General features: G+C 37.0%; 1 protein-coding gene and 1 pseudogene across 2 annotated transcripts in view; both read right to left on the minus strand.

Moving 5' to 3' along the window:
* Window positions 1-27,849, minus strand: part of TESK2 (testis associated actin remodelling kinase 2) — a 124,388-nt gene that overhangs the window by 35,570 nt on the left and 60,969 nt on the right. For both annotated transcript variants that reach the window (XM_054572130.1, XM_054572131.1), the window contains one exon: window positions 4,643-4,691. In XM_054572130.1, coding sequence (XP_054428105.1) covers window positions 4,643-4,691 — 49 coding nt within the window. The remainder of the gene's footprint in view (window positions 1-4,642; window positions 4,692-27,849) is intronic.
* On the minus strand, window positions 20,615-26,019 carry LOC129069432 (ATP synthase F(0) complex subunit C2, mitochondrial-like; annotated as a pseudogene).

Genomic DNA, 27,849 nt, shown 5'->3' on the forward strand with positions numbered 1-27,849 from the left:
CCTCTGGTGTGTCCTCTTAATTACCATGGGGTTGCAACAGCCTCCCCAAATCCACCCCATGCTTGAAAGATAGGCATGGCTATGCTACCCAAGTTAACCCAAAGTAGACACCAGAGGATTTCACATCTGGCTTAAGATAAATAAGCCAAGAGAATACTCTGTACTGGGCCACACAAAAACAAGAAAAGAAGCAGTCACAAATAATGGCAATATCACAGCAAACCAAGAAACTGGAATCGGGGTCTGGCTATTCAATTTAATAAATAATGCATAAGTTTGGTCACTGAAACCACAGAGTTTCCTTTCACTGTAAGCTCTCTGATTATATAAGGCTTCTTCTAGGTCTGACAAAAAAGAACTCAGAAACAACACATATCAAGCCACATATGGAATTTCCAAAGTAGTTAATCTTTAATAAAGGAAGGAGGTGTATAGTGGGGTGGAAATGGCAAGTGATAAGAGGATGAAGGCTCCGTGAATAAAAAATTCTCTTCAGTCACCTTGCAGGGCTGATCCATTCCCTCACGAGCTAAAAGTATTTCTTTCCATACCAAGTATCTGCCAGACTGAGGAGACATTGCTATAAACAGGCTACGTCACTCACTAGGCCATGCAATTACTGTGTTTATACCTGAGTCGTTCTCAGTGCTACAGTTAGGGGGTGGGTGGGGGACAAAAACCCAACAGTTTCTTCATGGCAGAAAAGGCAAGAGAGACGCCCAAAACCTACCTGCCAAGCAATTCTTTTGCTGACTCCTTTGACCATAGAGTATGGTTACTTGATACCCTTACCCCACAATCTTATACTCTACTCATTCCCCAAATTCCCAGTCTTCTAGGCCTTCTAGGAGAGGTTCTGCACAAAGAGGTTTCCCAAACTGTTTGATTACAAAGATATTTCCCTCTTTGTGCCTCTCTTAATAAGCATAAAAAGAATAACATCATGACATGATGCATAATCTATCCATAACTATCTCTCTCTTCTCTTTCTTTGACTGGCACTCTCCACCTTGTATATGAAAAAAAAAAACATATAGTATGTAAGTTGGCAGCAGCTATTTGAATGACAGCCAACCTTAGGATAAAGTTGACGATGTAAAGATGGAACAGAGAGATAGAAAGAAGTGGGGTCTCTGGATAACATCAATTTAACTGCTGAATCAAACCAACCCTTAACCTAACAAACTGCTGGAATTCCAGTTATATGAGTCTGATTGGTTAAGGGCATTTAACTATTTTCTGTTACTTACACCCAAACACATTTTAATATAACCAATAGTCAGGAAATATCTTTTCCAAATAACCCAAAATATATATCAAATTTGTCAGATTCAAATACACATGCTACACATATAAGAACCTGTGCTTAGCGCCATAGGGAATGCACAGGTGAATTAAGGGCAGCTTGTTGCAGTGGAAAGAATATAGCCTTTGAAGTCAGATGATCCTGGGTCCAAATCCTAATTAGGGGAAGTCCCTTAATTTCTCTAAGCCTTAGTTTTCTCGCCCATAAAATGGAAGAAATTGGACTACAGAATTGTGAAAATTATGCTAATATACAAAAGCACCATGCATAGCACTTAGCCATTGTCGGTGTTTAATAACTGGTAGTTATGACTTTTAAAATGAGAGAAAGTCTTTACCCTCAAGTAGGGTAGAAAAGATGAATAATTATGATTTAATAATTGGGATATTTAAAGGGTATGGAAGATGGCAACAATGATTCCAATACTTCGCCCCTTACTAAATCCATGCCCTCTGACATGTAACTTTGCTCCCAATGTGGACTTAGGTATGTGACTTGCTTTGTTTAATGGGATGTTGGCCAAGCAAGTTTGAACATAAGCAGAGTCATGAAAAGCACCTGTGCAAATGGACTGGCATACTTTTGCTATTCTGGTGTCATCTTAGAAAGGACATGCCCAGGCTAGCCCACTGGTCCCCGAAGGAAAGATGAGAAACAGCTGGAGCAAAGCTGCCCCAAAAAGCCTTACCCAGGGCAAACCACCACTGACCCACTGATGCCTGAATGCACAGTATCTGTTCCAAATTCAGCTAATACCTACCATTCCAGTGAAGACTTGTGGAAATGATTCAAGCACAGAAGAGTCCAGATCACTCCAAATGTGGGAAATATTCTTCCTAATAATACCAGTACTTTACAGGCATTAACAAAAGCTATACTACTCTACTGTAATTACTGGCAAACTATTTTAAGAGAAATAAGGAATGGTGCTCACATTACTGTGGAGCGCAGGCATAACACCAATCAAGAAATATTTACTAAATGTCATTCAAGCTCTTAAGTGCTGTGCTTATAAGCTATTAGTAATTTGTTTTTATGATCCTTAGTGAAACCAATAGCTGTCTTGCCAAGTTAAAATGATAAGGCAATTAAATGTAGGAGTCCCCAGAGATGTATGTCATGATGGCCTTTGCTGATCCCCTTCTGAAAATACCCAAGACCATTTGGATATTTGGACTTCGTGACCACTGGCCTATTAACATCATAATAAAAATTATTAATATCATAAGCTACATTAACATTTCATTAATGATACTAGAATTGCACACTCACAAAACACCCACCATATGTTGTATATAGCTGTAAACAAACTAAAAAGCAACAGAAAATATTATTTAAGTGCAACATGGCCAAGAGAATGTTGTATTAAGATAATTTATTTCTGCCATTTTCATTACACCCCATTTCTAAATTTGGGATATGATCACAAATATTAAAGCATGTTTACAATATACAAGTCCTTCCAATGGCCTCGCATTTCAGAAAACAATGATATAAGCAGGGAGTACAACAAATACTTTTACAATTACTAGTGTCAGCTCTGGCGGCTGGAAGGCTTAAAAGAAGTTGCCTTTGAAGAATTTATAGACTCACTTCTGAGAAAAGAAATACAGAGAAAATAACTCTTGATCTGGGATGCTGGTTATGGGTGTGTTTATCTATATAAATTTAGTGAGCTGTACATTTTTCATATGTGTGTTTTTTCTGTTTTGCTTTATTTTAATAAAAGGTTTTTTAAAAATTTAATAACACTAACAGTATATAACTAAGTACCAAATGAAAAACACTGGCATTTCAAGGGGTTCAAGAGGGACTAGTCACGCTAATAACAAAAGCTATAATAGTTAAAAATGTATTCAGAAATTACTATATGCCAGGCACTGTGCTAAATAAGCATTTTACATTTCATCCTCACAATATCCCTGAGAGGTTGTCATCATTTTATGAGCAGCAGCATTTGCCACAATTAATCATTTTCTTCTCCTCGAAACTCCTTCCTTTCCATTCCAGATTTTCTTTCCTGGTTTTCTTCCTACCTCAGTAGACACTCCTTAATCTGCCCTTCCCCCAGACTTTTAAAATTGAAATATTCTAGGTCAGGGGCCACAGACTGGTATAGAGGGCCAGGAGGGAAGCTCCCCTGAGCTCCGCCTCTTGTCCCTCCATCCCTCCCAACCCCCCCCCCCCCCCCCCCCGCAGTGGAAAAACCAGTCCCTGGTGCCACAAAGGGTAGGGATCACTGTTCTAGGGCTTAGCTACTGGTCCTCTTCTCTATCAAGACTCCCTGGGGCAGGTACTATTATTATTATTATTTCCACTTTACAGATGAAAACACTGAGGCACAGAGAGATTCAAACCTAGATAATCACCACTTCAGGACCCATGCTCATAACCACCCTAATATTCCACCTTCTCTGCCTTCCATATAAGAGGCTGCACAAAGCTACACACATTCCACATTGTGGTGCCCTCAAGCAACTGAGAAAAGAGACACAGAGGTAGGCACATGGGATCATCCTTCATAAGATATTAAGGACTAATACCAGGCACCAAGCCTACAGAAACTAATATTCTTACAAATTCTGTTAAACAATTTTCCTTCCTAAGTTTCTTCACTTTGTATTTTGGTACTCACTTCTCAAGAAGAAACATGAAAACATTCTACAACAGACTCTAAAATCTAGGTGCTCATCAGAATAATCTGGAGAGTTTTTAAGAATACATATGGGCCCTATACAGACCTACTAAACCTAGAAGATTCTAGGAATCAATTCTAAGAAGCACCCAAGCAAATTCTGAAGCTAAATTTGGTTAAGTCTTTGTTCTAAGAGGATACTCTTGTCCTCAGAGGCTCAGTAATGTCAATCACATATTTATCTGCCTAGAAGAGGCAAAAAATGAGATAAGAATGGAGATGTAAACTGATTTCATTGAGTAATGAGACTAATCAGGAAACTACAGTAGTGAAGGTGGTATTCTACATCAGGACATCAAACGTTTCTGGGTAGACTGGGAATCTGTTGGTATGACAGAGTCTGCAGCTAAGTGATGCTGTCCCTTAGCTTAGGGGGTCATCCAGGCAGCAAGAAATAATTTAATATTTGAGCACTCATATTCTCAGAGTATTTATCAAGTACTGTAAAGGAATCCAAGAGTATTAAGAGATATGGCCATTGTCCTCAGGCAACAGAAGAAAGCACTGTTAACTCTGCCATTTTTGTATAAACAAATGTACACACATTTTCCCTACGTACGCAAGTATCAATCACTACAGAACAATAAATTGCTGAAATTAAGGCAAAGAAGTCACCTTCAACACATTTATTGAAGTCTTACCTCTGTAAGTGCATGCAATTGTCCTTGATGTACACATACACCCATGAACCTATAAAACAAAAGTTTTTTTTTTAAATAAAGGAAAGGGACACAAACAGAACTGCCATATAGAGAAGCTAGTTTAGTTACCTATGCATTAGAAATGATCTAATACTTGTGAAGTCTTCTGGGCTCCTGTACAACCCTGTAGCCTCTCAAACCTTGATACCAGACCAGTAAATTTCTAAGTTAACATGAAACATCTGGTTGTAGCAAGACCTAGTGGTAAAAAGCAATGATGGGAGGAGGAGGGTAAGCCTTAAAAATAGCATGATATACTGAAAAAAGCATCAAACTGGAATTAAAAAACTTGATGTTGGCTTCAGTTCAGCTCTGCCACTGTCTACATGCTCACCACCACCACCACTTACCCGAGGCCAAAAATAGTCACTAACCCTAAACCTATTTGGGGCTTAGTTTCCTCATCTAAAAATTGGCAGACTGGACTATCCAACCTGAAGGTCTATAATTTAAAAACTGGGGGTGAAAGTGGGGGTAGCCTACATTTGCTGAATGACAAAGAACTAACCCCCTTTACATTAAAAAAAAAAAAAAACTCTTCTAAATATGTAATAAAAACAAACTCAAAAGAAAAAATAGGCAAATGGCATGTACATGATTCACAGGAAAATAAGCATAAATGACTCACAAAAATATCAAAACGTGCTCAAATTCACTCATAATTAAAGAAATGTACATTAAAACAAGGAAATACTGCTTTTTTTGAGATACTGCTTTTTAAATCAAATGAAAAAAGATTAAAATTCCTAAGGTCCAGAAGGTGAGGAAACATGAACAGAAAAAGACTGTTGAGTTCTTGGCACAATTTTTTCAAATGGTAATTGATTATACCTAGCAAAAATTTTAATTGCTCCAACAATTCCATTTCTAGGAATTTATCTTAAAAATATACTCGATTTGGGAGAGCAAAAATTCATGTAAAAAGCATCCATTCCACCATTATTTATGAATCTAAATACCCATCAATGAAAGACTGGTTAAGTATTTGTGGTATATTCCTAGACTGGAAAACTACACTGTCATGAAAAAGAACAAAGTCACCCTGGCTGGTGTGGCTCAGTGGACTGAGTGCCTGGGTTGTGGGCTAGGCCCCCAGTAGGGGGTACACAATAGGGAACACATTGATGTTCCCTCCCTCTCTAAAAATAAATAAACAAAATCTTAAAAAAAAAAAGTCGATCTTTATGCACTGACATGGCAAGATATCCAAAATATACTGTTAAATGAAAACATTGAGCTACAAGTCCCATTTGTGTAAAAAAAAAGTCTGTATATTAATTAAAAATGTCTAGAAACATTAATAATAAGTGGTACTGAGGAGGAAGAGGGTGAATATTTTTTAGTGTACACACATATTTTAAGTTTTTTTCTACCAACAGGTTATATTTATACATAAAAATAATTTTTAAGTGAAAACCACACCATGCCACACCACAAAAATAAATAAGTAAATAAATATCATAAACCAGTGATTATGACTGATGATCATAAAGTAGCATAAGGTAAATGTTATAAAGTCTGTAACATCTGGGGTTTGAGTTGCCAAGAGAGAAGTTTCACTAATAATATAATTCTCAAATAAGTTCTAGTTCAGAAGAACAAAGAAAAGGGAAGAGGCTGACTACAAGTGAGAGTGTTGGCACAGCAGTGACTGTGTGGAAAGGACTGTAAAGTTCCATGAAGGCAGAGTCCAGGTCATATTCTTCCCTGTGATCACAGCACCTGACAGTGCCTAGCAAATAGTATGCATATTCAGTAAACAATTGTTGAGTGAAAGAAACTGAGTGAGGGAAAGCACAGCAGAGTTTTAAAGGCATGTTGCTCCAAGCAAAATTACTAATGTGGAAATTTCATAATTTCTCCAAGTGGTTTCTGGACCAACTAGTTTTTTTCTAAGTGCATCCAGAGACTTGGTGGGAACTTGAGAAAGGAAGGAACTAAGGAAAGATTTAGGCAGTACTAAAAACAGGATGCAGGCTCCAATGACTACTTGAAACTTACCTCTGGCTTGGGAAGAAATGGAAAGTGAAATAGTAGAATGGTTAAAAGGGCTCTGAAGTTAGAGGGTGTAAGTTCAAATCTCACCTCCGCGCTTTACCTAGCAAGCATTAATTTCCCTCTCTGTAAAATAGGACAATAACCCACATCACTCTTTTGTAACTTTCCTTACTACAGAAAATTCAGAGTTTTATTTATCTCTGCATTTCTAGTACCTAGCATAGCATCTGGCACACAGTAAGCACGCTGTCAGTAAAGATTTCTTGAATGGCATTAATGATTTTTATGACCTGGAAACAAGTACAAGCTCTTCCCTGAGATGGAAGATTTTACTTACTGAAGATCATCCTTCCAGAATCAGCTAAAATTTCTTTTTCTCTGTAACAATCTCCTGGATGTCCTCCACATTAATTTTCTCTCTTCCATTCCTTCTGCTTCTCAGCCCCCTCCACCCCCACAGTACTGCTAGCACTTTTTACCCTCCTTTGAATGACTGTTCATTATCGTAAGAGACGTGATCCACAGTCTGGAGTCAGACTGCTTGGATTTTAATCCTGGTTCTGTTACTTAGTAATGACCTCTCTGTATTTCAGTTTCTTCACATACAAAATGGGAATATTAATATTATCTAACCTATATGGTTACTGTGAAGATATGAGATAACGAGTCCCTGGAACATACTAAGCACTAGAAAATGTTAGCTATTCTTCCTCTTTTAACGTTTCTGACTCCTTCTCCAGACTGTAATATAAGAACGGTTTTTAAGAGTACAGAGCTCATCTCATCTGTTTCTATATAAAATGCCTGAAATGCAATGCTGTGAACGTAAGATTCTAACAAGCATTTCTTGAATAAAATAATAAACAATAATAATCAAATTAGCTTCATGATGTAAACTCAATTTATAAGAACACTTAGGGACAGGTACAAAGCTGGAAAGACAAGAGATATTTATTTAATTAAATAAATTATTTATACAGAAGCTAGGCAGTAGGATTCTACTAGCAAAACATTAGCTACCTTCTAAAGTGCTGGGTCTCCTAGAAGCTGAAAAGACCTGGTTTCAGTATGTTCCCTCCCCCACTGACCCACAGTCACTATGACCACACCTTCCACAGAAGTACCACAGATAGAACATTCAAGAGGCACTGGCTTCATGTGACAGTTTTCTGTCTGCCTTCTGCCACAGCCCCTACTCACATCACCACATCACAGTGGTTTTGCACAGCTCTACTTCTATGTGAAGCTTTTCTACCTGACCTTTTCAACTCATTTCCTTTCTATCACTACCATATCCAAAAACGTGTCACAAAGCTTGCAAGCTGAGACAGGCATTAGCTTTATATTGGAAGAAGAGCTTGAGCAGAATTAATCATTCCAATTGCTATAAACAGATTATACTTTAAAAGGGAAATATTACTCATCCTTAACAGGGAAGTGATATATGCCTAGAAAAGCATTTCATATTAACAATAAGTTTTCACTAAAATTTTTATTGCTAATTATATCAAACTCTAACTTGTGGATAAAACCTCAGATCTTTTTTCATATGAAACAGGACCTTTAAAAAATTACATCCTGGATGATTCTTTTTTCTTTTATTTTTGAGATTTTATTTACTTACTTTTAGAGACAGGGGAAGGAGAAAGAGAGGGAGAGAAATATCAGTGTGTGAAAGACACATCGATTGCTTGCCTCTTGCACATCCTCAACTGGGGATCTAGCCTGCAACCCAGGCGTGTGCCCCAACTGGGAACTGAACTGGCAAAGTTGTGGTTCTCAGGTTGGCACTCGATCCACTGAGCCACACCAGTCAGGGCCTGAATGATTCTTATTCCCCACTATCACCACTTCAAATCATGTCAGCTAGAATTACTTAGTTCAAGAAGGGGGCACCTTCTTAATGCATGTGCTTGAGAGGGAGTGATTATTCAACTTTGTTATTTTTAGTTTCACATTATGCACACATTCATGTTGAGAAGTAAGGGGGTTACTTTTGTTTTTTAAATCACTGATTTATAAATTTTAATGTAGAAATTAATCACCTAGGAATCATGTAAATTGCAGACTCTGATTCTATAGGTTGGGGGTGGGGTCTGAGAATCTGAATTCCTAAGAAGCTCCAAGGTAATGCTGATAGTGTTTAGTCCATGAACCACCCATTGAGTAGCAAGGCTCAGTCTATATCTCTAAAGTTAGTAAGACTGTAACAGGAAACTCCCAACTCTGATACTACTACTAAATTCCACTTAGACCAGTGGCTTAATTTGCCTCAGTCTTTCCTGTAGTGTGATTTACCATTTCCCATAAAGTGTTATTACCATGCTTTTCCACACCTTCGCCATTTCTCAGGGTGTTTCCACTGGTTAGAATGCTCCTCCTCTCTCATTTCCACATAGAATCTACCCATATTCAAACCCCAGTTCAAATACTTTCTTTCCCACAAAACAAGTGTGGCTCCCTTCTGAACTAACATGCTTCTGAACTAGCAAGGCACTCCATCTACACCACTCTCCAAAGCATCATCATTTCCTACTTTGAACTATGTTTTATAACATGCCTACTAGACATAAGCTTCTTAACAGCATTCTTTTGCTTGGCATATAACAGTATATAAATGCTTGCTGGGTAAATTTAAAACAACTCTGATGGCTCAAGAATTATTCAGTGCCTACCATGTGCCAAGCATTGGTAATGATTATGATTATGATAACAACTATTTCTTAAAGAGCATTTACTATGCAAAAATATCCTAAGCACTTTATATTATATTGCTTTAATCCTCACAATAATGCAATGAAGTAGTACTTGTATTACTGCAATTGTATTGATAAAGAACTGAGGCTCAGAGAAATCAAGTAACTCACCCAAAATCATTGAGCTGGTAAGTGACAGAGCAAGGAGTCAAACCTCAACAGTGGGTTCCAGTGTGTGTGCTCTTAATCACTGTTATATGACCTCTTCATATAGTTATAAAAGGGATATAAAAATGAGATATAAAGGGATATAAAAACAAGACACAATCCCTTTCCTTACAAAGCTATTGGTTGCTCAAAACCTTTTTGTGGCAGCTCATATCTACTGATCAAAGTCCAAATTCCTTAACATGTTATTCAAGAGTTTGAATGATCTGACTCAAGCCTCAGCCTCTCCTCCTTATCTTCTATTACATATGTCCACCTGAATTCTCTATGGTTTAGTTATATAATCTGCCACTCTTAAGTATGTTCCGAATTCCATATTGTTGCTACAATTAGTCCATTTGGAATTCATTTTTCAAAGCTCTACCAATCAGTCTTTAAAAATTCAGTTTAAGAATGTCTCTGAATATCGATAACAGTAACAACAAAAGCACCAAACAATTATAAACCATTCAGTGTGCCAGGCACTGCCACATATTAAGTCATTTAATTCCTAAAATGGCCTTTTGAAGATGGTTAGAATAATTCCTATCTCAGAGACATAATTTTAAATATTTCCTTAATCTTTCTAATCAAAAATTAATCTTTCTGGTCCCTCTACACTCATACCACCCCATAAAAAGCTCTGTTGTAACACTTACCAGGCCTGCCTTCTACAGCAAGTTTTATCTGTATCTACTTCTTCCACTGAATTAAAGGGTTCCTGAGTGCAGAGATGTTATATGTGGAAGAGAATGACTACTTTTTTAAAAAATACATTGTTTTCCATTTCCTCCTGAAGTAGATAGACTACATGTCTCTTAATGGTTGGTTAGGACCAAATACTGAGTTCTGGTCAGTAAAGTGATTATGTGATTTCTAGGCGTCTCCCATAAAAACTTGAACACTATTCTTCACACTTTATTCTTTCGTCTGCCAGCAGATGCTGAAGATCCAGTGGAGGAATCTGAGGCCCTATCCTCTGTAAGAAAAAAGAGCTCCCCAACCACCTCCACCCAACATGCACTGGACTGGGTCATGAATAAGAAACAAGCTTTTAAGCCAACAAGATTTTAAGTTGCTTACTGTAGTAGTTAGCCCAGCTGAATTAAATACACCATGTAGTTTTGTGTCCCTATGTATATCTAAAATACTGCCTTATTCATAGTTAGTGCTCAGTAAATATTTACTGAATTTAATTAAGTTAAAATTCTTGTTTCGTGACAGGACCCTACTCTTAGTCAGCCATCTCCAGAATGGGAAATGAGCAAGATTATCCATTAAAGTATGGGAAGAAAATTAGAATGTTTACTTATATTATTTTTTATATAAAAAAGAGAAGTTGAGATTTACTAATATTTAATATGGCTTATTAGTAGCACCGGGGGATGTGCTCAAAAAATGTTTTCCTAATGGGACACTGTGGTAGGCAGAAAATGTCCAAAGATGTTCCTGGCCTAATCCTCTGAATCTATTTCTATTATATTGCAAGGGGAATGAATTAAAATTGCAGATGGACTTAAGGCTGCTAATCAGTTGACTTTACAGAGGTTATACTAGATTTTCAAAGTGGGTCCAATGTAATCAAAATGGTCTTCAAGGGTGGAAGAGGAAGGCAGAAGAGACAGTGTCAGAGGGATACAATGCAAACAAGACTGAATCGGTCATTGCCGGCTTGGAAGATGGAGGTTACAAGCCAAGGAATGCAAGCAGCTGCTAGAAGCTGAAAAAAGTAAAGAAACAGATTCTCCGCTAGAGCCTCCAGAAAGGAACAGTCCTCCCAAAGCTTGATTTTAGCCCAGTAAGACCCATGTCAGACTTCTGACCAATAAAATTGTGAAATAATAATTTTGTGTTGTTTTAAGCCAATAGGTTTTTGATAATTTGATATGTCAGCCATAGAAAACTAGTAAGAAATAATCAAAAAGTTTATGGGTCACTATCCTGTCATAATGTTTACAAATCTAGGATAGACTTTGGGCTTTGATACTTTCTAAACAAACATAAGGAAAATAATATTATGTTCCTCGGTGGCATTTATACTCAGTCAGTCAAATATTTATTGAGCTCACAGTTCTGTATAAAACCCAGAGCTAAACATTAAAGTTTAAATGTTGTTCCTCCTCAAAAGTTTATTATATAAATAGTAGAGTGAGGGAGAGGTATGACAGTAGTCTAAAATACATCTAGCTATTCTCCTTCTGCAAAAAAACAAAAACCAAACAAACAAAAAAACCCAACAACAGTATTGTTAGACTTGGAACTCCTCAATAATGCATAACAGGACCAAGTAAGAGTTCTATGACCATTATATCAAAGCTGCCAAGAAAATTACTACTTACTGCTCACCTACAATATACCTGGAAACTGTGCTGGGTTTTTGACATGATTACCTGAAATGAAATTACCCCTATTTTATCATTTAGGAAAATGAGGTTGTTCAGAGCATTTAAGCCATTTGACAAAGGTTGAAAAGGGTACTAGAATTTGGATCTGTTTGGCTCCAAAGCTCATATTTTGTTCTGTGACAATGTGTATGAAAGAAAAAAGGCCAGTGGTTCAATAATAAATTTATTTTTGATTCATAAAAAAGAACTGCCTATCTGTAAACCAATGAAACTCTAACTGGTTTGTTTTACAAGCTTTTCTACTGCCAACTTTGAGCAAGGAATGCCATACATATTATAGGAGTTATTTTGTCTTGTACTGGTCTTTCCAGGAAAAAAGTCTGACTCCAAAGTTACGGTAAAAACAATTAAGAGGCTTGAAATAGCCTTCAAAAAATATTAACATATGGGCATAATTTTTATATTAATGTTTCCTAAAAGACCTACATCTGAGACCTACTGAAAATGGTTTACTTTTCTTTAAAAAGTATTTCCAGAAATTACAACATAATTTTATCTCATCTCCTCCCATAATTTTGAAAGGAAAGTTCTTGTAACATACTCTACCGGATTCCACTAAGCTTTAACATGTGGCACTAAAAGGGACTTCTTTGCATTTTACTTCCAAATAAAGCAAAGATACCATCACTTTCTTGGACTAGAAAAAAATTACCAAAAAGGAGAAAAGAGAGGCATGGCTCAGATCTCAAGTCCCAAAAGAACTATGAATCTAGACCCATAAAGTAAAAGCAATAATATCCTTGGGTAAGGTTTGCTGCAATTGAAATGTGTCTTAGATACATTACATCATTGAAAACTGGTTGTGCTAGGTCCCAGATGAGAGGACGCATAAGGAAAACTCAGCTGAACAGACATTAACCTCCAGAGCTTCACATTAAGTGACACTAAACAGAGCTGGTTCAGTCTAGTTTTCTTTTTTGTCCCTGAATTTTATGGTCCAATTTTAAGACAGCTAAAGGCAGAACAAACATTGCTCAGCAATCGCTTGATCATGTCAATAACACTACATATAATAACAAAAAGACCCATCAAGTTCATAGTCTAATTTTACTTTTTTTAATTTAAATGAAATTATATAAAAATTTAAAAAATTAAAATTAGATCCTCTTGCATATAAATATTAAACTTGTTTAATAAATACAAAAAAATCTTACATTTCTGACAGAAAACTATCCTCTAGCTTGAATTAACAACTGAAAGTAAACTGAGACTGAGTTCATTCTGTATTTTATTTCACAGAAAATTTTAAACCTCATTGCTCAAAACTGCCATGCAAGCAGCAAAATACCAAGTCTCCTGACAAAGGCAGAACTATTAATATATATATGCAATGACTTTCCAAAATGTTGTTTAAAAAAATATCAAGGAAGTTTAGAAGAGAACTAATATCCAGAAACACAAGTATCTAGATTGTCTCCCCAAGCACTGAAAAAGCTTCTTCCTCCTTCTGATTTATCCTTTATTCTAAGATTACTCATAAAGTCAGACCAAAATAGCAAAATATAAACACAAACTTCGATTTATGTGAGCACATTTCCAAAACAACACTCTCACAATGACTTATTTCTTCCCCTTCTCCCAAAGTGGGAGAAATGTATAGAGGAAAAAGAACAATTCAATCTAACAAACACGTATCAAGAAATTACTATGTAAAAGGTTTGTGCTCTCCATAAATGAACAGAACACTTAAAAAATATTTTACTGCCTGTCACATATACTCTGGTACAATATCAGGCAAAAATTTCAGATTATGTGGAGGCTATAGAAAATAAACACAATGTTCCCTTATTCAAGGAGTTAAAAAAATAAAAGAGTTCACAGACAAATAATGATAACAGTGGATACCATTTATTGTGCACTAACAATGTGTCAGACACCTTTCTAAGCACTTTACATGGAGTTACTTCATTAAACACTTATGAAAATATTATGTGATAGGTACTACTATTATCTCCATTTTACATTTTTAAAAAATTGAAGAGAGATTAAGTGGCTTTCCCAAGGTCACACAACTAACAAATGGCAGAGTCAAAACAGGATCCTTAACTCAAGTTTATGTCTATACAGCCTCAATATGTGATGCTTCAGGTGATTATGATATTAAGAATAAAAATAATAAGTTAAGATTTACTGCCTTGCACTGTGATGAGTTCCTTCTGTACATTACCTCATTTAATTCTCCCATCAACTTGGTATGGAAGCACTATTATTATTCTCTACTACACAGATGAGAAAACTGACATTATAAGGGTTACACAATTTGCCTAAGGCCCCCAGCTAAGATACACAACCATCTTGAACCTCTTGTCTGAACTTGTTATCCAACTGCCAACTTGATTATCTCCTTATCTTCCGTCCCCAAAGCCAAGTCTTCTCAAGTATAGCTGCCGACAATTCAGTTCTCCCAGTTGTTCAAGTCAAAAATCCTAAGACTCATCCTTGATACCTCCTTCTTTTGTGCTAATATCCCACACTCAACCCAACAGGAAATCCCATTGCCTCTACTTGCAAAAATATTCAGAATCTAAGTACTCCTTCACCTTTGCTGCTACCATACAGTCCAAGCTACCATGGGCTCTCTAGATTACTACAAGAACTTACTAATTTAATTTTAATTCATTATACATTTGCATGACTTCAGATAGGTAATAATGAAAAATAATGGTCCCCTGGCCTGCCTATACCACCACTGAATCCTACCTACTCTTCAGAGGGAACCATTTTCAATTTTTAGCTATTTCTTTTATTTACTATCATAGCTTTAGCCAACATACTTATTATGTTATACTTCTTATGCTATTTCTGACCTTTTACTTTCTTTCCAGTGTGGAGCCTAAGGATTTAGCCTTCTTAAATAACTTCCCTTCCAATATTGTTATAAGGCAATTTTGGATAAAAATCAATATTGTAAAGAAACAAATCAAGACTCATCATTTACATTATTATGACTGATTATAATCACTACTAGACAAGTAGTGTATTATGATTATATTTTTATTTCTTGCACAAATTTTGTTCCCGATTTTTCATTGCTTAGCTATTACATGCCTACCACTAATTCTTTACAAAGCCTCCAAGAGAATTGTAAACTTCTGCTGTATATTAATTTTGACCCTCCAAACATAATTGGAAATCTATAAATTCTTTCCTCAAATCTCCTCTCCCAACCTCTCTCCTGGAGTTCTTGATCCTTCTGCTCCAATCTGGACTGCTTATTCTCTAGACTGTTGCCCAACACTCACCCCAGTGCTTGTTTTCATCATTCTACTCCCTTCTTTCTAGAGCCTTCCTTTTTATTTTTTTTATTTCCCCTCCTGCTGTTTTTATTTCCCGCTTTGTTCCCCCAATAGTTCCATTTAAAAAGGTACATGAGAAACAAAATCTTGCATATCTGAAAATGTCTTTATTCTACCCTTATGCTGGACTGGATAGTTTGGCTGGATATAGAATTCTAAGTAGGAAATAATTTTCTCTCAGAAAGCACTGTTCCATTGGTCTAGCTTCCAGAGCTGGTGTTCAGAAGTTAACTTTCAATCCTTTGTATGGTACTTGTTTTGGATTTTTTTCCCCTCTGTTAGTACTTAGAATCTTATTTTAATTACCCATATTCTAAAATTACCTAAAAATATGCTCTGGGGTAGGTCTTTTTTTCATTCATTGTGGTGGACACTGAATAGGCCCTTTCAAGCTGGAAGTTCATGACCTTCACTTCTAGAAAATGTTCTTGTATTTGTCAAAAGTAAATTTCTTGAATCAATCATTTAATTTTTATATCTTTCTCTCTTATTTTCCATCTTTGATTTTTTTTCCTATTAATGGATGATTTCAATTTTATCTCCTTGACCTTCTAAGTCAAATGATTTTATTTATTATATTTTTTATTTCCCAGGAATCTTTGAGAATCTTTGTAGTTCTCTATTCCTATTTTATAGTATACTATTTTTGTTTCACGAATACAGTATCTTCTCTTTATCTCCCAGAAGAAAATATTTACAAGGTGTTTTGATGGTTACTTTTTAAAGTTTTCTTGTTATTTGAGGCTATTCAATTTCTCTAAATCCACCAGTAATTTCCCTGGCAGGTAGTGGAGGTGAGGGTGGAATGGGGACTATTCCTGCCTGCCTAAGAGCTAAGCTAGATAGATGAGGACTAGAAGTATCAAAAGCCTCACTATTCACTATGCAGACTATTTCCCTCTTCTTGGTATAGTGCTCCTTCCCTGTCTTCTATCATGTGAGATATTTACCTAGTATGAAGCACTTCTGGTTCAGTTTTTCTCCAAAATTAAAACTCATTGTGTCAGATGGGTTAGAGTTAACGTACCAGTTGCAATGAATGGAGATGTTGACTTGAACACCTAGTTTTTCCCTTAAAAGACTTTCAAAGAGTCCTCTCATTTTCAGCCTAAGCCTGATACCCCCCTTTAGTTCCTGAACTTTGGCAGGTTTCTGTGATGCAAACTAGCTTGCTTCTAATTGGCATCCATTTCTATAGATACTGTTTAATGAGCAATGGAAACACAGTAGTGAACAAGGTAAGTTCTACCCTCAGGGAGCTCACCTTAGACTGAAGACCCCAAACAATTAATAAACAAATAAGTGAACAAGATAGTTTCAGAAATGATATGAGCTATGAAGACAAACCAGAGGGAAGGGATAAATAGTGATATGAATGCTATGTTAGACAGGCTAGTCAACAAAGTCTCTTTGAAGAGGGGATATCTCAGCAGAAGCATGCCTTACGATTCTAGAACACATTATTGGAAAAGAGGAAAGTAAGTACAAAGACCCTAATGTGGGAAGGAAGTTAGTATACTTGAGAAACAAAAAGGCCAGTAAGGAAGGTTAGAATGGTGTAATGGCCGTGGCTGGATAGCTCAGCTGGTTAGAGCATTGTCCCAACATGCCAAGGTGGTAGGTTCAACTCCCCAGTCAAGGCACAAACAAGTCAACCAATGAATGCATCAATAAGTGGAACAAAAAACTGAAGTCTCTCTCTCCCTTTCTCCCTCTAAAATCAATAAATAAATTTTTTTAAAAAATAGAATGGTGTAATAAAAAGGAAGAGTGATCAGAAATAAGGTCAGAGACAGAGGGAGGTCAAATCTTTCAAGGCCTTGTACACTGAAGCCCAGTGTTTGTATTTTATTTGAAGAGTGACAAAAAGTCATAGAAGGAAATTCAGCAAGGGGCGTGATATAATCTGATTTACCTTTTTAAAATTCAATCTGGCTATTATGGGGCAAGGGGGGAATCTAGGAGATCAATTAGGAGTGTGGGCCTAGGATCATGACTGTGGAAGTGATAAGAACTGGTTAGACTCAGGACATATTTTGAAGATAATGTTGAACCACATGATGGTTTGAAATGGAGTGTGAAGAAAAAATATTAAGGACAACTCTTAGGTTTTTGGTCTAAGTAACAGATAAATGATGGTTCCATTTGCTGAGATGGGGGTGGTCTAGAAAGAAAAATGATCAACAGTGGTCCCTAGGCCTAGCTGGTATGGCTCAGTGGACTGAGCACCAGCCTGCGAACCAAAGAGTTGCCAATTCAATTCCCAGCGCAAGATGCATGCCTGGGTTGCAGGCCAGGACCCCAGCAGGGGGTGCATGAAATGCAACCACACATTGATGTTTCTCTCCTTTCTCCCTCTCTTCTCCTCTCTAAAAATAAATAAATAAAATATTTTTTAAAAAATAGTGGTACCTAATAGGTATCCAATATACGGTGGCCAATGTTTATATTAAAACTCATTTTCCATTACATGTCAATTATATTTTTTTAATATATTTCTTTTTAAAACAATTACTTATTGATGAGACAGAGAGAAACATCGATTTGTTGTCCCATTTATTTATTCATTCATTGTTGATTCTTGTATGCATCCTAACAGGTGATAAAACCTGCAATATAGGGCATCAGAACAATGCTCTAACCAATTGAACCACCTGGCCAGGGCCAATTATATTTCATTAAAAATAATTTTTAGGCCCTGGCTGGTGTGACTCAGTGGATTGAGCACTGGCCTGCAAACCAAAGGGTTGCTGGTTCTATTCCCAGTCAAGGCAAATGCCTGGGTTGGGGGCCAGGTCCCCCACCAGTAGGGGACATGTGAGAGGCAACCACACATCGATGTTTCTCTCCCTTCCTTCCCCTCTCTAAAAATAAATAAATAAAATCTTTAAAAAAATAACTTTTAAAAATCACCTACTTTCTGAGGTTATACTACTTTGCTACCCAAAGACAATAACATTTATATTACTGAAGCTTATTCCATATTTTATTTTACAAAATTTTTCTGGTTATATAAAATTAGAACTTAGACTTAAATCCTAAATCATTAGACCTTCTATCTTGGTACAGAGAAAACAGTGGTAAGACTCCTTACCAATTATGCTAGTGATATAAAATTTGCATTGAGGGCTATATGAAACTCACACTTAACAACTCACTAGGATTACAATGATATAATCAGAAAGACCCACTTTAATCCATCATTTTTGAACACTTCCCATTTAGTCTGGAACACATACACATAGCTCTGAGATAATATATTTTTAAACCTGATCATTTAAAAAACTATTCACCATTAATTAAACGTGATTTCTCCCCACTGATCTGGTCCATTCCCCTAGTTAAAAAGGAAAAACTAAAGCCCATTAAGTCAAATAATTTGTCCAAGAGAACATAATTAGTAAATCATGGAGTCCTGTTAAGTGCATAGAAGAGTAGTAGAAAATAGTTCTGGAATCATAGACCAGACTTGAACTGTGAGTCTGAAGAATTTTTTATTCAATCTCTTCACCCCCTAACTTCTCCCCTGCCCCCAGCTGAGTTGTCACCCTGCTCTCCATCTATGAGTCTGACCGATTTCCTTGTTAATTCAGTTTGTTCATTAGATTCTACATATGAGTGAAATCATATGGTATTTGTCTTTCTCTAACTGGCTTATCTCACTTAGCATCATGTTCTCCAGGTCCTTCCATACTGTTGCAAAGGGTAAAATTTTCTTCTTTTTTATGGCCGAGTTGTATTCCACTGTGTAAATATCCCGTCATTTTATCCCCTCACCTACTGATAGACACTTGGGCAGCTTCCATACCTTGGTGATTATAAATAACACTGCAATGAACATAGGGGTGCTTATGTCCTTTAGAATTAGTGTTTTGGGTTCCTTCAGATATTTGGGTTCCTTTTGACCCAGCCATTCCCAGAAGTGGGATGGCTGGGTCAAAAGACAGATCCATTTTTAATTTTTTGAGGTCTCTCCATACTGCTTTCCACAGTGGTCACACCAATCTGCATTTCTACCAACAGTGCAAAAGCGTTCCCCTTTCTCCACATCCTCGCCAGCATTTGTTGTTGATTTATTGATGAAAGCCATTCTGACTGGTATGAGATGATATCTCACTGTGGTTTTAATTTGCATTTTTCTGATGATTAGTGATGTTGAGCATCTTTTCATGTCTATTGGCCATCTATTTGTCCTCTTTTAGATAGTATCTATGCAGGTACTTTGTCCATTTTTTAATTGGGTTCTTTGTTTATTTGGTGTTGAGTTTTCTTAAGTTCTTTATAAATTTTGGATATTAACCCTTTATCAGATGTATTGGGCTAATATGTTCTCCCATTCTGTGGATTGTCTTTTTATTTTGTTGATGATTTCTATTGCTGTGCAAACACATTTTAGTTTGATGTAGTCCCCATTCATTTATTTTTTTTCTTTTGTTTCCCTTGCCTGGGGAGGTATATCTGATAAAATATTGCTACAAGCAATGTCTGAAATTTTGCTGCCTATGCTTTCTTCTATAATTTTTATGGTTTCAGATCTACCATTTAAGTCTGTGACCCATTTTGAATTTATTCTTGTGTGTGATGTAAGAAGGTGGTCTAGTTTCATTTTTCTGCACATACCTATCCAATTTTACCAATAACATTTATTGAATAAACTGTCTCTAACCCATTGTATGTGCTTTCTTCCTCTGTCAAATATTAATTGACTATAAAGGTATGGGTTTACTTCTGGGCTCTCTATTCTGTTCCATTGATCTATGTGTTTGTTTTCATGCTAGTACCATACTGTTTTGATTACTATGGCCTTATAGTATAGCTTGATATTAGGTAATGTGATTCCTCCAACTTTGTTCTTTCTTAGGATTGCTGTTGGTAATGTGGAGCCTTTTGTGGTTCCCAATAAACTTTTCAAATATTTGTTCTAGTTCTGTTAAATACGTCATTGGAATCTTCATAGGAATTGCAGTGAATCTATAGATTGTTTTAGGTAGTATGGACATTGTAATGATGTTAATTCTTCCTATCCATGAACGTGGTATGTGCTTCCACTTATTCCTATCTTCTTCAATTTCTTTCTTCAGTGTCTTATAATTTTCTGAGTATAGATCTTTTACATCTTTGTTAGGTTTAGTCCTAGGGATTTTATTCTTTTTTTTTATTATTATTATTTATACAGTATTTACTTGTCTTTCCTCTGTCAAACCCTGAGCTAACCATTTTCCCCAGGCTGCCTAGGGAAGTATAGGGAAAGGAATATACATGGCAGACAATATACGGGAGAAGGAACTATGGGAGGTGGTGACAGCTCCTTCACATGGTGAAGAGGATGATAAAAGCCACCATCAGGCAAAAGAGCCCCAAGGCCTCCGAGAAGGCAAAGCCCAAAATGGCACAGGAGAAGAGCTGGGTTCCTGGCATAACCAATGATGAGGCTCCCAAACACAGTTCCAATTCCAGCCCCAGAGCGTACCACCCCTACTGTGGCAGTCCCAGCCCCAATGAACCTGGCTGTTGTGTTGATGTCCCTTGAAGTGGCCCTGGTTTGGAAGCTGCGGCTAGAAATAAGTGAGGTCAGGGGATGTGGGGCTGCCAAGCTGCTGAGGTTCTCATCTGTCAAGTGTCTCTATTCGTTTCAGCACCACTGCAGATAGTGACCAGCTCAGAAACTGAGAGGTGCTCATGACCAAGGAGAGGGTGGAGACAAACCTGGTGCAGGTGTACTTTTTGGGTGGATGAGGGGCGGTGGCAGGAGAGCTGTTCCCAGTGTGAAGAAGACAGACAAAAGGTATTTTATTCTTTTTGTACCAATTGCAAATGGGACTCTTTTCTTAATTTCCCTGTTAGCTCGCTATTGGCATATAAAAATGCAACTGATTACTGAATATTAATTTTGTATCCTGCTACTTTGCTGAATTCATTTGTCTGTTCTAGTAGTTTTTTGGTGGTATCTGTGGAGTTCTCTATGTACAATATTATCTCATCTGCAAACAACGACAGTTTTACTTCTTCCTTTCCAATTTGGATGCCTTTTATTTCTTCTTCTTGTCTGATTGCTGTGACTAGGACTTCCAGTACTATGTTGAATAAGAGAGATAAAAGCAGACATCCCTGTCTTGTTCTTGTCAACAGCAAGATCAAGAAAGAAATCAAAAGATACCTTGAAACAAATAAGGACACAACAACCCAAAACAACCCACAACAACCCAGTCTGTGGGACACTGGGAAAGCAATCCTAAGAAGGAAGTGCATAGCATTACAGGCCTATCTTGAAAAACAAGAAAAAGCTCAAATAAACAATATAACTTTACATTTAAAGGAACTTGAAAAAGAACAACAAACAAAGCCCAAAGCGTGTAGAAGGAAGGGGATAATAAAGATCAGAGCAGAAATAAGAAAATAGTTTTTAAAAAATTATTAAAAAGATCAATGAACCCAAGACTTCGTTCTTTGAAAAGATAAGTAAGATTGACAGGATTTTAACCAGACTCATCAAGAAAAACAGAGAGAGGACCCAAATGAATAAAATCAGACATGATCCCTGGCTGGTGTGGCTCAGCGGACTGAATGCCAACCCGCAAATCAAAGGGTTGATGGTTCAATTCCCAGTCAGGGAACATGTCTGGGTTGCAGGCCAGGTCCCAGGTGGGGGTCACAAAGAGGCAACTACACACTGATGTTTCTCTCCTTCTCTTTCTCTCTCTCTAAAAATAAATAAAATCTAAAAAAAATATCAACATGAAAGAGGAGAAATAACAACTGACACCAAAGAAATACAAAGGATTGTAAGAAAATATTATGAACAACGATATGCCAACACTGGACAACTTGGACAAAATGGATAAATTCGTAGAAACATACAATGCTCCAAAACTAAATTAGGAAGAATCAGAGAATCTGAATAGACAGATTATACCTCGTGAAATTGAAGCACAAATCAAAAACCTCCCAAAAAAAAAGCCCTGGACCAGATGGCTTCACAGGTGAATTTTACCAGACATTCTGAGAACTAACACCTCTCCTCCTCAAACTCTTGCATAAAATCGAAGAGGCAGGAAGGCTCCCAAACTCATTTTATGAGAGCAGCACTATTCTAATTCAAAAGCCAGATAAAGACACCACAAAGAACGAAAATTATAGGTCAATATTCCTGATGCTATATGCTAATATCCCTGAACATAGATGCTAAAATCCTCAACAAAATATTAGCAAACCTAATGCAGCAATGCATCAAAAAGATCATATACCATAATCAAGTGGCATTTATTCTGGGAATGCAAGGCTGGTACAACATTTGCAAGTCAATAAACGTGATTTACCACATATACAAAGTGAAGGATAAAAACCACATGGCTGTATCAATACATGCATAAAGAGCATTTGATAAAATCCAGCACCCATTTATGATAAAAACTCTCAGCAAAGTGGGATTTCAGGGAACCTATCTAAACATAATAAAGGCCATATATGACAAACCCAATGACAGCATCATACTCAATGAGCAAAGAATTTTTTATTCAATTCTGAAATCAGTGGAAGGCACAAAAGTTTTTTAAGAAATAGGTTTTACAATTACAGCTGTGTACTAGAAAGAGTGAAAATAGTGGTGGTGTGGGGGAAATAGGGAAAGTAATTCACTCCAGAGAAAAATGAAGAGGGCTGAACTGACGGATTTATAAGGGAAGGAACAGATGCAAAGGCTTTGAAGGTTTCAAAGCCAGAGCTTAGTTTCTGATTAGAAGCAAGAAATAAAAGGAGTAACTAAAGATGATTTGGGGATTTTCAGAACAGGTAACTGGAAAGATAGCAATCTTAATAACTAAGATTAGGAAAATATCCTGCCATATTCTGATAGCATTAGCTAATACAAGTCTGTTTCCTAGATGTACAGTTTGCTTCCTAAGGAGCCTGTTTGCCCTCTCTACTTCTCTTGTACTCACCATGATTTTATTACCTAGCATGGAGCTGGACTGAGTATGAGTAGTTCCAAATCAACATTTGGAGAATTGAAAGTATAGTCTCCATTTTAACAAAATGACGATCATAGTGTTGCAAATAGATTTTGAGATAAAGCAATTATGAACAAAAATTAGTAGATCGGAAAATAAATTCAATGTGACATTAAAAAAGTAAGCATGAAAGTGAATGAGGAATCTAAAAGGAATATTAAATTTCTCATGGCAAGAATAACAAAGAGGTAACAAATCTTGGTCCTCAGAAAGGCCATTGGGGAGTGGAAGTGAGCAGGGCATTCAACTGGGTTACAGACCTTGAGCACAAGAGTTCCTGGCATAAACAACCTTATTCATAAGAGGACAAAACAATCAGCCCCTGCTCTCAACAAAGTACTTTATTGTTCCTTTTTTTAACTGATAACTTAGAGCAACTGATGATAAAACAACCAATCATAACTGTATCCATGTATTAAAAAATACATAAACACACAAACAAAATACATAAACCTACTGCTTCTATAACTTATCAGGCCACTCTTCCTTCCAACTAGAAATCTTAGGAAGGAGAAAGATAAAAGGAAAAGAGGAAGTAGTGAGGTTGGGGTCAAGAAAATGAGAGAAATAAAACTGTGAAAGTTTAGCTCACTCACTCCTGCTGGGCAGAAAACAGCTGTGCCAGCAAAGGACCAGGCATGCCCAGAGGATTAGATGCCTAGCATCTGGCAGGTCATGAGATAGCCTTCCTTCCCAAGTGCGATTTGCCATATCACTAATGCAGTGGTTTTCCAGTTTTTATTTGTTTTTTAAGCAGGAGGCCCTTTCTTCAAAATTCTTATAAAGAAGTTCAATTAAAAAACCGGTAAAAAGTAGAGCACCTCTAGCTGGAAAAAGGGAGGGAACCGAAAGCCTCGTCTGCTCAGCAGCTTTCTTCCTGGTATTGGCCCAGAAAGCATGTCTATGGAAATCCTAGGGTTCCAAGAGATGGATCCTTCCCAATTTAAATCTAATTATCTCAATTTGAGGGAAAACTTTGGTTCATACTTCTGCCACAGTTTCTGCATCTATAAAACTTATAGCATTTACAGCTTGAAAGCAGATCATGAGCTATACTGATAGTCACAAGAATTTTAAATTATAAAAAATATAAAGTATTAGTAAATTTCTAAGACAACTAAGAACGCATTTAGAAAACAAAAACTGTAAGAATTTTGAGAATGGAACATAGTCATGCTCAGGGGTGACTTTTAAGACATCCTAGGGAAGTATAATAAATGTTCCTATTGTTGTAGTCCTCCTCTGGGTGGGCAAAAAAAGCCAAGGGGACTCTGTTTACTCTAGGTCACTGGTAGGATAATTTCCTTTCATTGCGTTCAAAATACACAGTAAAGTGAAGACACAAAAACATAAAAGATATAAACAATTAGAAGCTTTCATTCCCAGGCTTTTTTAACTACAGTACATTTGAGACAGGTGACTTATGCAGAACAAAAGGAGTCACTAAAAGAATGTAAACCCACCACGATTAATAATTTAAAAATTTTTTTTTCTTTATTTTTAGAGAGAGGGGAAGGGAGGGAGAAAGAGAGGGAGAGAAACAGCGATGTGAGAGATACATCAATCAGTTGCCTCTCACATGCCCTCAACTGGGGACCTGGCCCGCAACTCAGGCATGTTCCCTCCCTAGGAATTGAACTGGCGGCCTTTTGGTTCACAGGCCAGTGCTCAGTCCACGGAGCCACACCAACCAAGGCTAACAATTAATTATAATAATTTTCATATATTTTACACACTTACTGTGAATTATAACAGATCCATAGACTTTATATATATTATCTCATTTGTTGGCTTATTGTGGAGATCAAGATAGAGTTAACACTAATTTTTATATATTAGAGAACATGGCTGAGAACAAGAATATTACTTCTTGCAAGTTAAAAGGGAGGGTGTGTTATTCTTGAACAATGGAACCAAAAATGAAGGCTAAGAAAGTAGATCAAGGAGACATCAGAACAGTAATGGTATCATTGATCTCATCACACCACCGTGTTTCTAGGCTGGAACACATATATATTTAGTAAAACAAGAGCAAAGATGTAAGTGGACTCTGACCCAGTATTGTCCAATACAGTAGCCACTAGATTCATGTGGTAGTTTAAATCAAATCAAATAAAAATTATGTGCATTGTTCACTCCAGCCACATTTCAATGTTCATTAGCCATATGTGGCTAATGTTTCCATCACTGCAGAAAGTTCCATTCAACAGCATTATTCTAGCAGAAAACCCCTGAATGTATTAAAAACAGCAGCAGAGACACAACAAATGTTAGGTGAGTGAATGAATGATAAAAGACAGACAGGCTTCAATGGGCTATTTAAAGAACTAGCCACAGGAAAAGAAACTAATAATAACAGCTAACACTTATAACAAGCCAGGTACTACTCTACGTGCTTTATATGTGCTGTGGACAAAAAGGGGCCACATACCAAACCTGACAAGCTCAGAGGAGGCCTGCATGGCGGCCTTACAAACTCAGAGACCTAAAGTAACTGCATAGGATGATCTGAAATTAAAACTTTTTCACTAAAAGCAGTTTATGGCAGGTAGTCACATCCTAGGCTACAATCTTCCCTCACAAAAGACTGAGCCTGCCTATTGTCTTTCAGCATCTAAGATAACAAACCTTTAGAATATCAAGGTAACTTTCCTTTTCCAGACTCTTCAGGGCATACAACCACACCAGAGAGAGACCACAGGCCTTCATTGTTATTGTTATCATGCTAATTGTTGACTGTTAACTATCTTTTACCCACCTGGAAGTATGTGTCTCTCATTTTACTTTTTATCAAGTTCCAAAGGTTTCCCCACTTTGCTTCTTTCACTTCCCTAATCTATCACAAATGATTTTCATGTAACGTACTTTTATCCTCTCTTTTGACTGATATGTATAAGGCCGGGTGCAGAACTGCCATCTTCTGGAGCATCCATTCCAATCCGTTCTCAATCCATTGAGGTTTTGCTTCCTGTCGACTGTCATCAGTTTGGCTCAAATAAACTCATAAAAATTCTTACTGGGCCGTGACTGGTGTGGCTCAGTGAATTCGGTATCATTCTGGAATCTAAAAGGTCACTGGTTCCATTCCAGGTTAGGGCACATGTGTGGGTTGTGGGCAGTCTCCTATTGGGAGCGTGCCAGAGGCAACCAATCAATGTATCTCTCCCTCTATTTCTCCCTCCCCTCCCCTCTCTCTAAAAATAAATAAGTAAAATCTTCTTTAAAAAATTCTTACAAGTGTGGACATTTCTTACGTTGACAGTGCTAATTTACTTAATGGTCAATAACAACTCTATGAGTTATTCACTGTCATTACCCTCATTTTATAGAAAGGAAAAACAGGGATTGAAGAGATTAAGTAGTTTTCCCAAAATCTAGGATTTGAATCCAGGCAGCTTGATCTAGAATCTAGAGCCATCATTTCTAATCATTATACTAAACTACTTCTATTATATAACAACTATATTTTTAAGTTTTGCTGTATTGGAATAAAATTTATTTAAAGTCAGTCTTCTCATGAATTCTCAAATCAAGTTCATACTGAAGAAAGTAAGAAAAGAAGTGGTAAAATTAAAAACAAATACTGGCAGGAGCTCTGGCCAGTGTGGCTCAGTTGGTTGGAGCATTGTCCTGTAAACTGAAAGGTCACGGGTTCGATTCCAGGTCAGGGCACATGCTTAGGTTGTGGGTTAGGTCCCAGGTCAAGGCATGTATGAGAGGCAAACAATTGATGTTTCTCTCTCACATCAATGTTTCTCTCCCTCTCTCTCTCTCCTCCTTTCCCCTCTCTCTAAATCAATGAGCATGTCCTTGTGTGAGGATGAAAACACACACACACACACACACACACACACACATACACACACACACACACAGAGGCAGGAAATATACAAAATGTTAATATTAGTTTGATCCCTAGGTGCTGAGATTAAGGGCAATTTTTCTTTTCTTAGCTTTGCTAACTTTATTTTCTAAATGTTCCACAGTGATGATGTATAACTTCTGTAATAGTAATAATAATCATAAAATTATTTTTAAGATGAAAATATGATCAGCTTAAAAAATTCCTAAGCAGAATATCAAGACTCGTCTATCTCACTCTCAAACACTGTAGAGGCACCCTAACCTCTCTCTCTCTTTTTTTTTAAGATTATTTATTTATTTATTTATTTATTTATTTTTAAAGGGCAAGGGAGAGATAAAGAGAGGGAGGGAAACATCAATGTGTGGTTGCCTTTTGTGCACCCCCTACTGGGGACCTGGCCTGCAACCCAGGCATGTGCCCTGACTGGGAACCAAACCAGAGACCCCTTGCTTCACAGGCCAGCACTAATCCATTGAGCCATACCAGCCAGGGCCATAGCTTATCTCTTAACCACCAGTCTCCCCAACACAAAACAACCATTCTGAGTTTGCCATCAGTTACCATCTGTCATGCCAGTCCTTGCTCAGACTCCATTACACAGAGCATAAAATATAATCGTGGATTTATGCAAAATATATCTGAATAATTTGGTACAATTCTATCTTTCCATCTTT

The sequence above is a fragment of the Pteronotus mesoamericanus genome, unplaced genomic scaffold (assembly GCF_021234165.1).
Source record: "Pteronotus mesoamericanus isolate MK-2021 breed Mesoamerican mustached bat unplaced genomic scaffold, CSHL_Meso_final contig_221, whole genome shotgun sequence".
Taxonomy (NCBI): domain Eukaryota; kingdom Metazoa; phylum Chordata; class Mammalia; order Chiroptera; family Mormoopidae; genus Pteronotus; species Pteronotus mesoamericanus.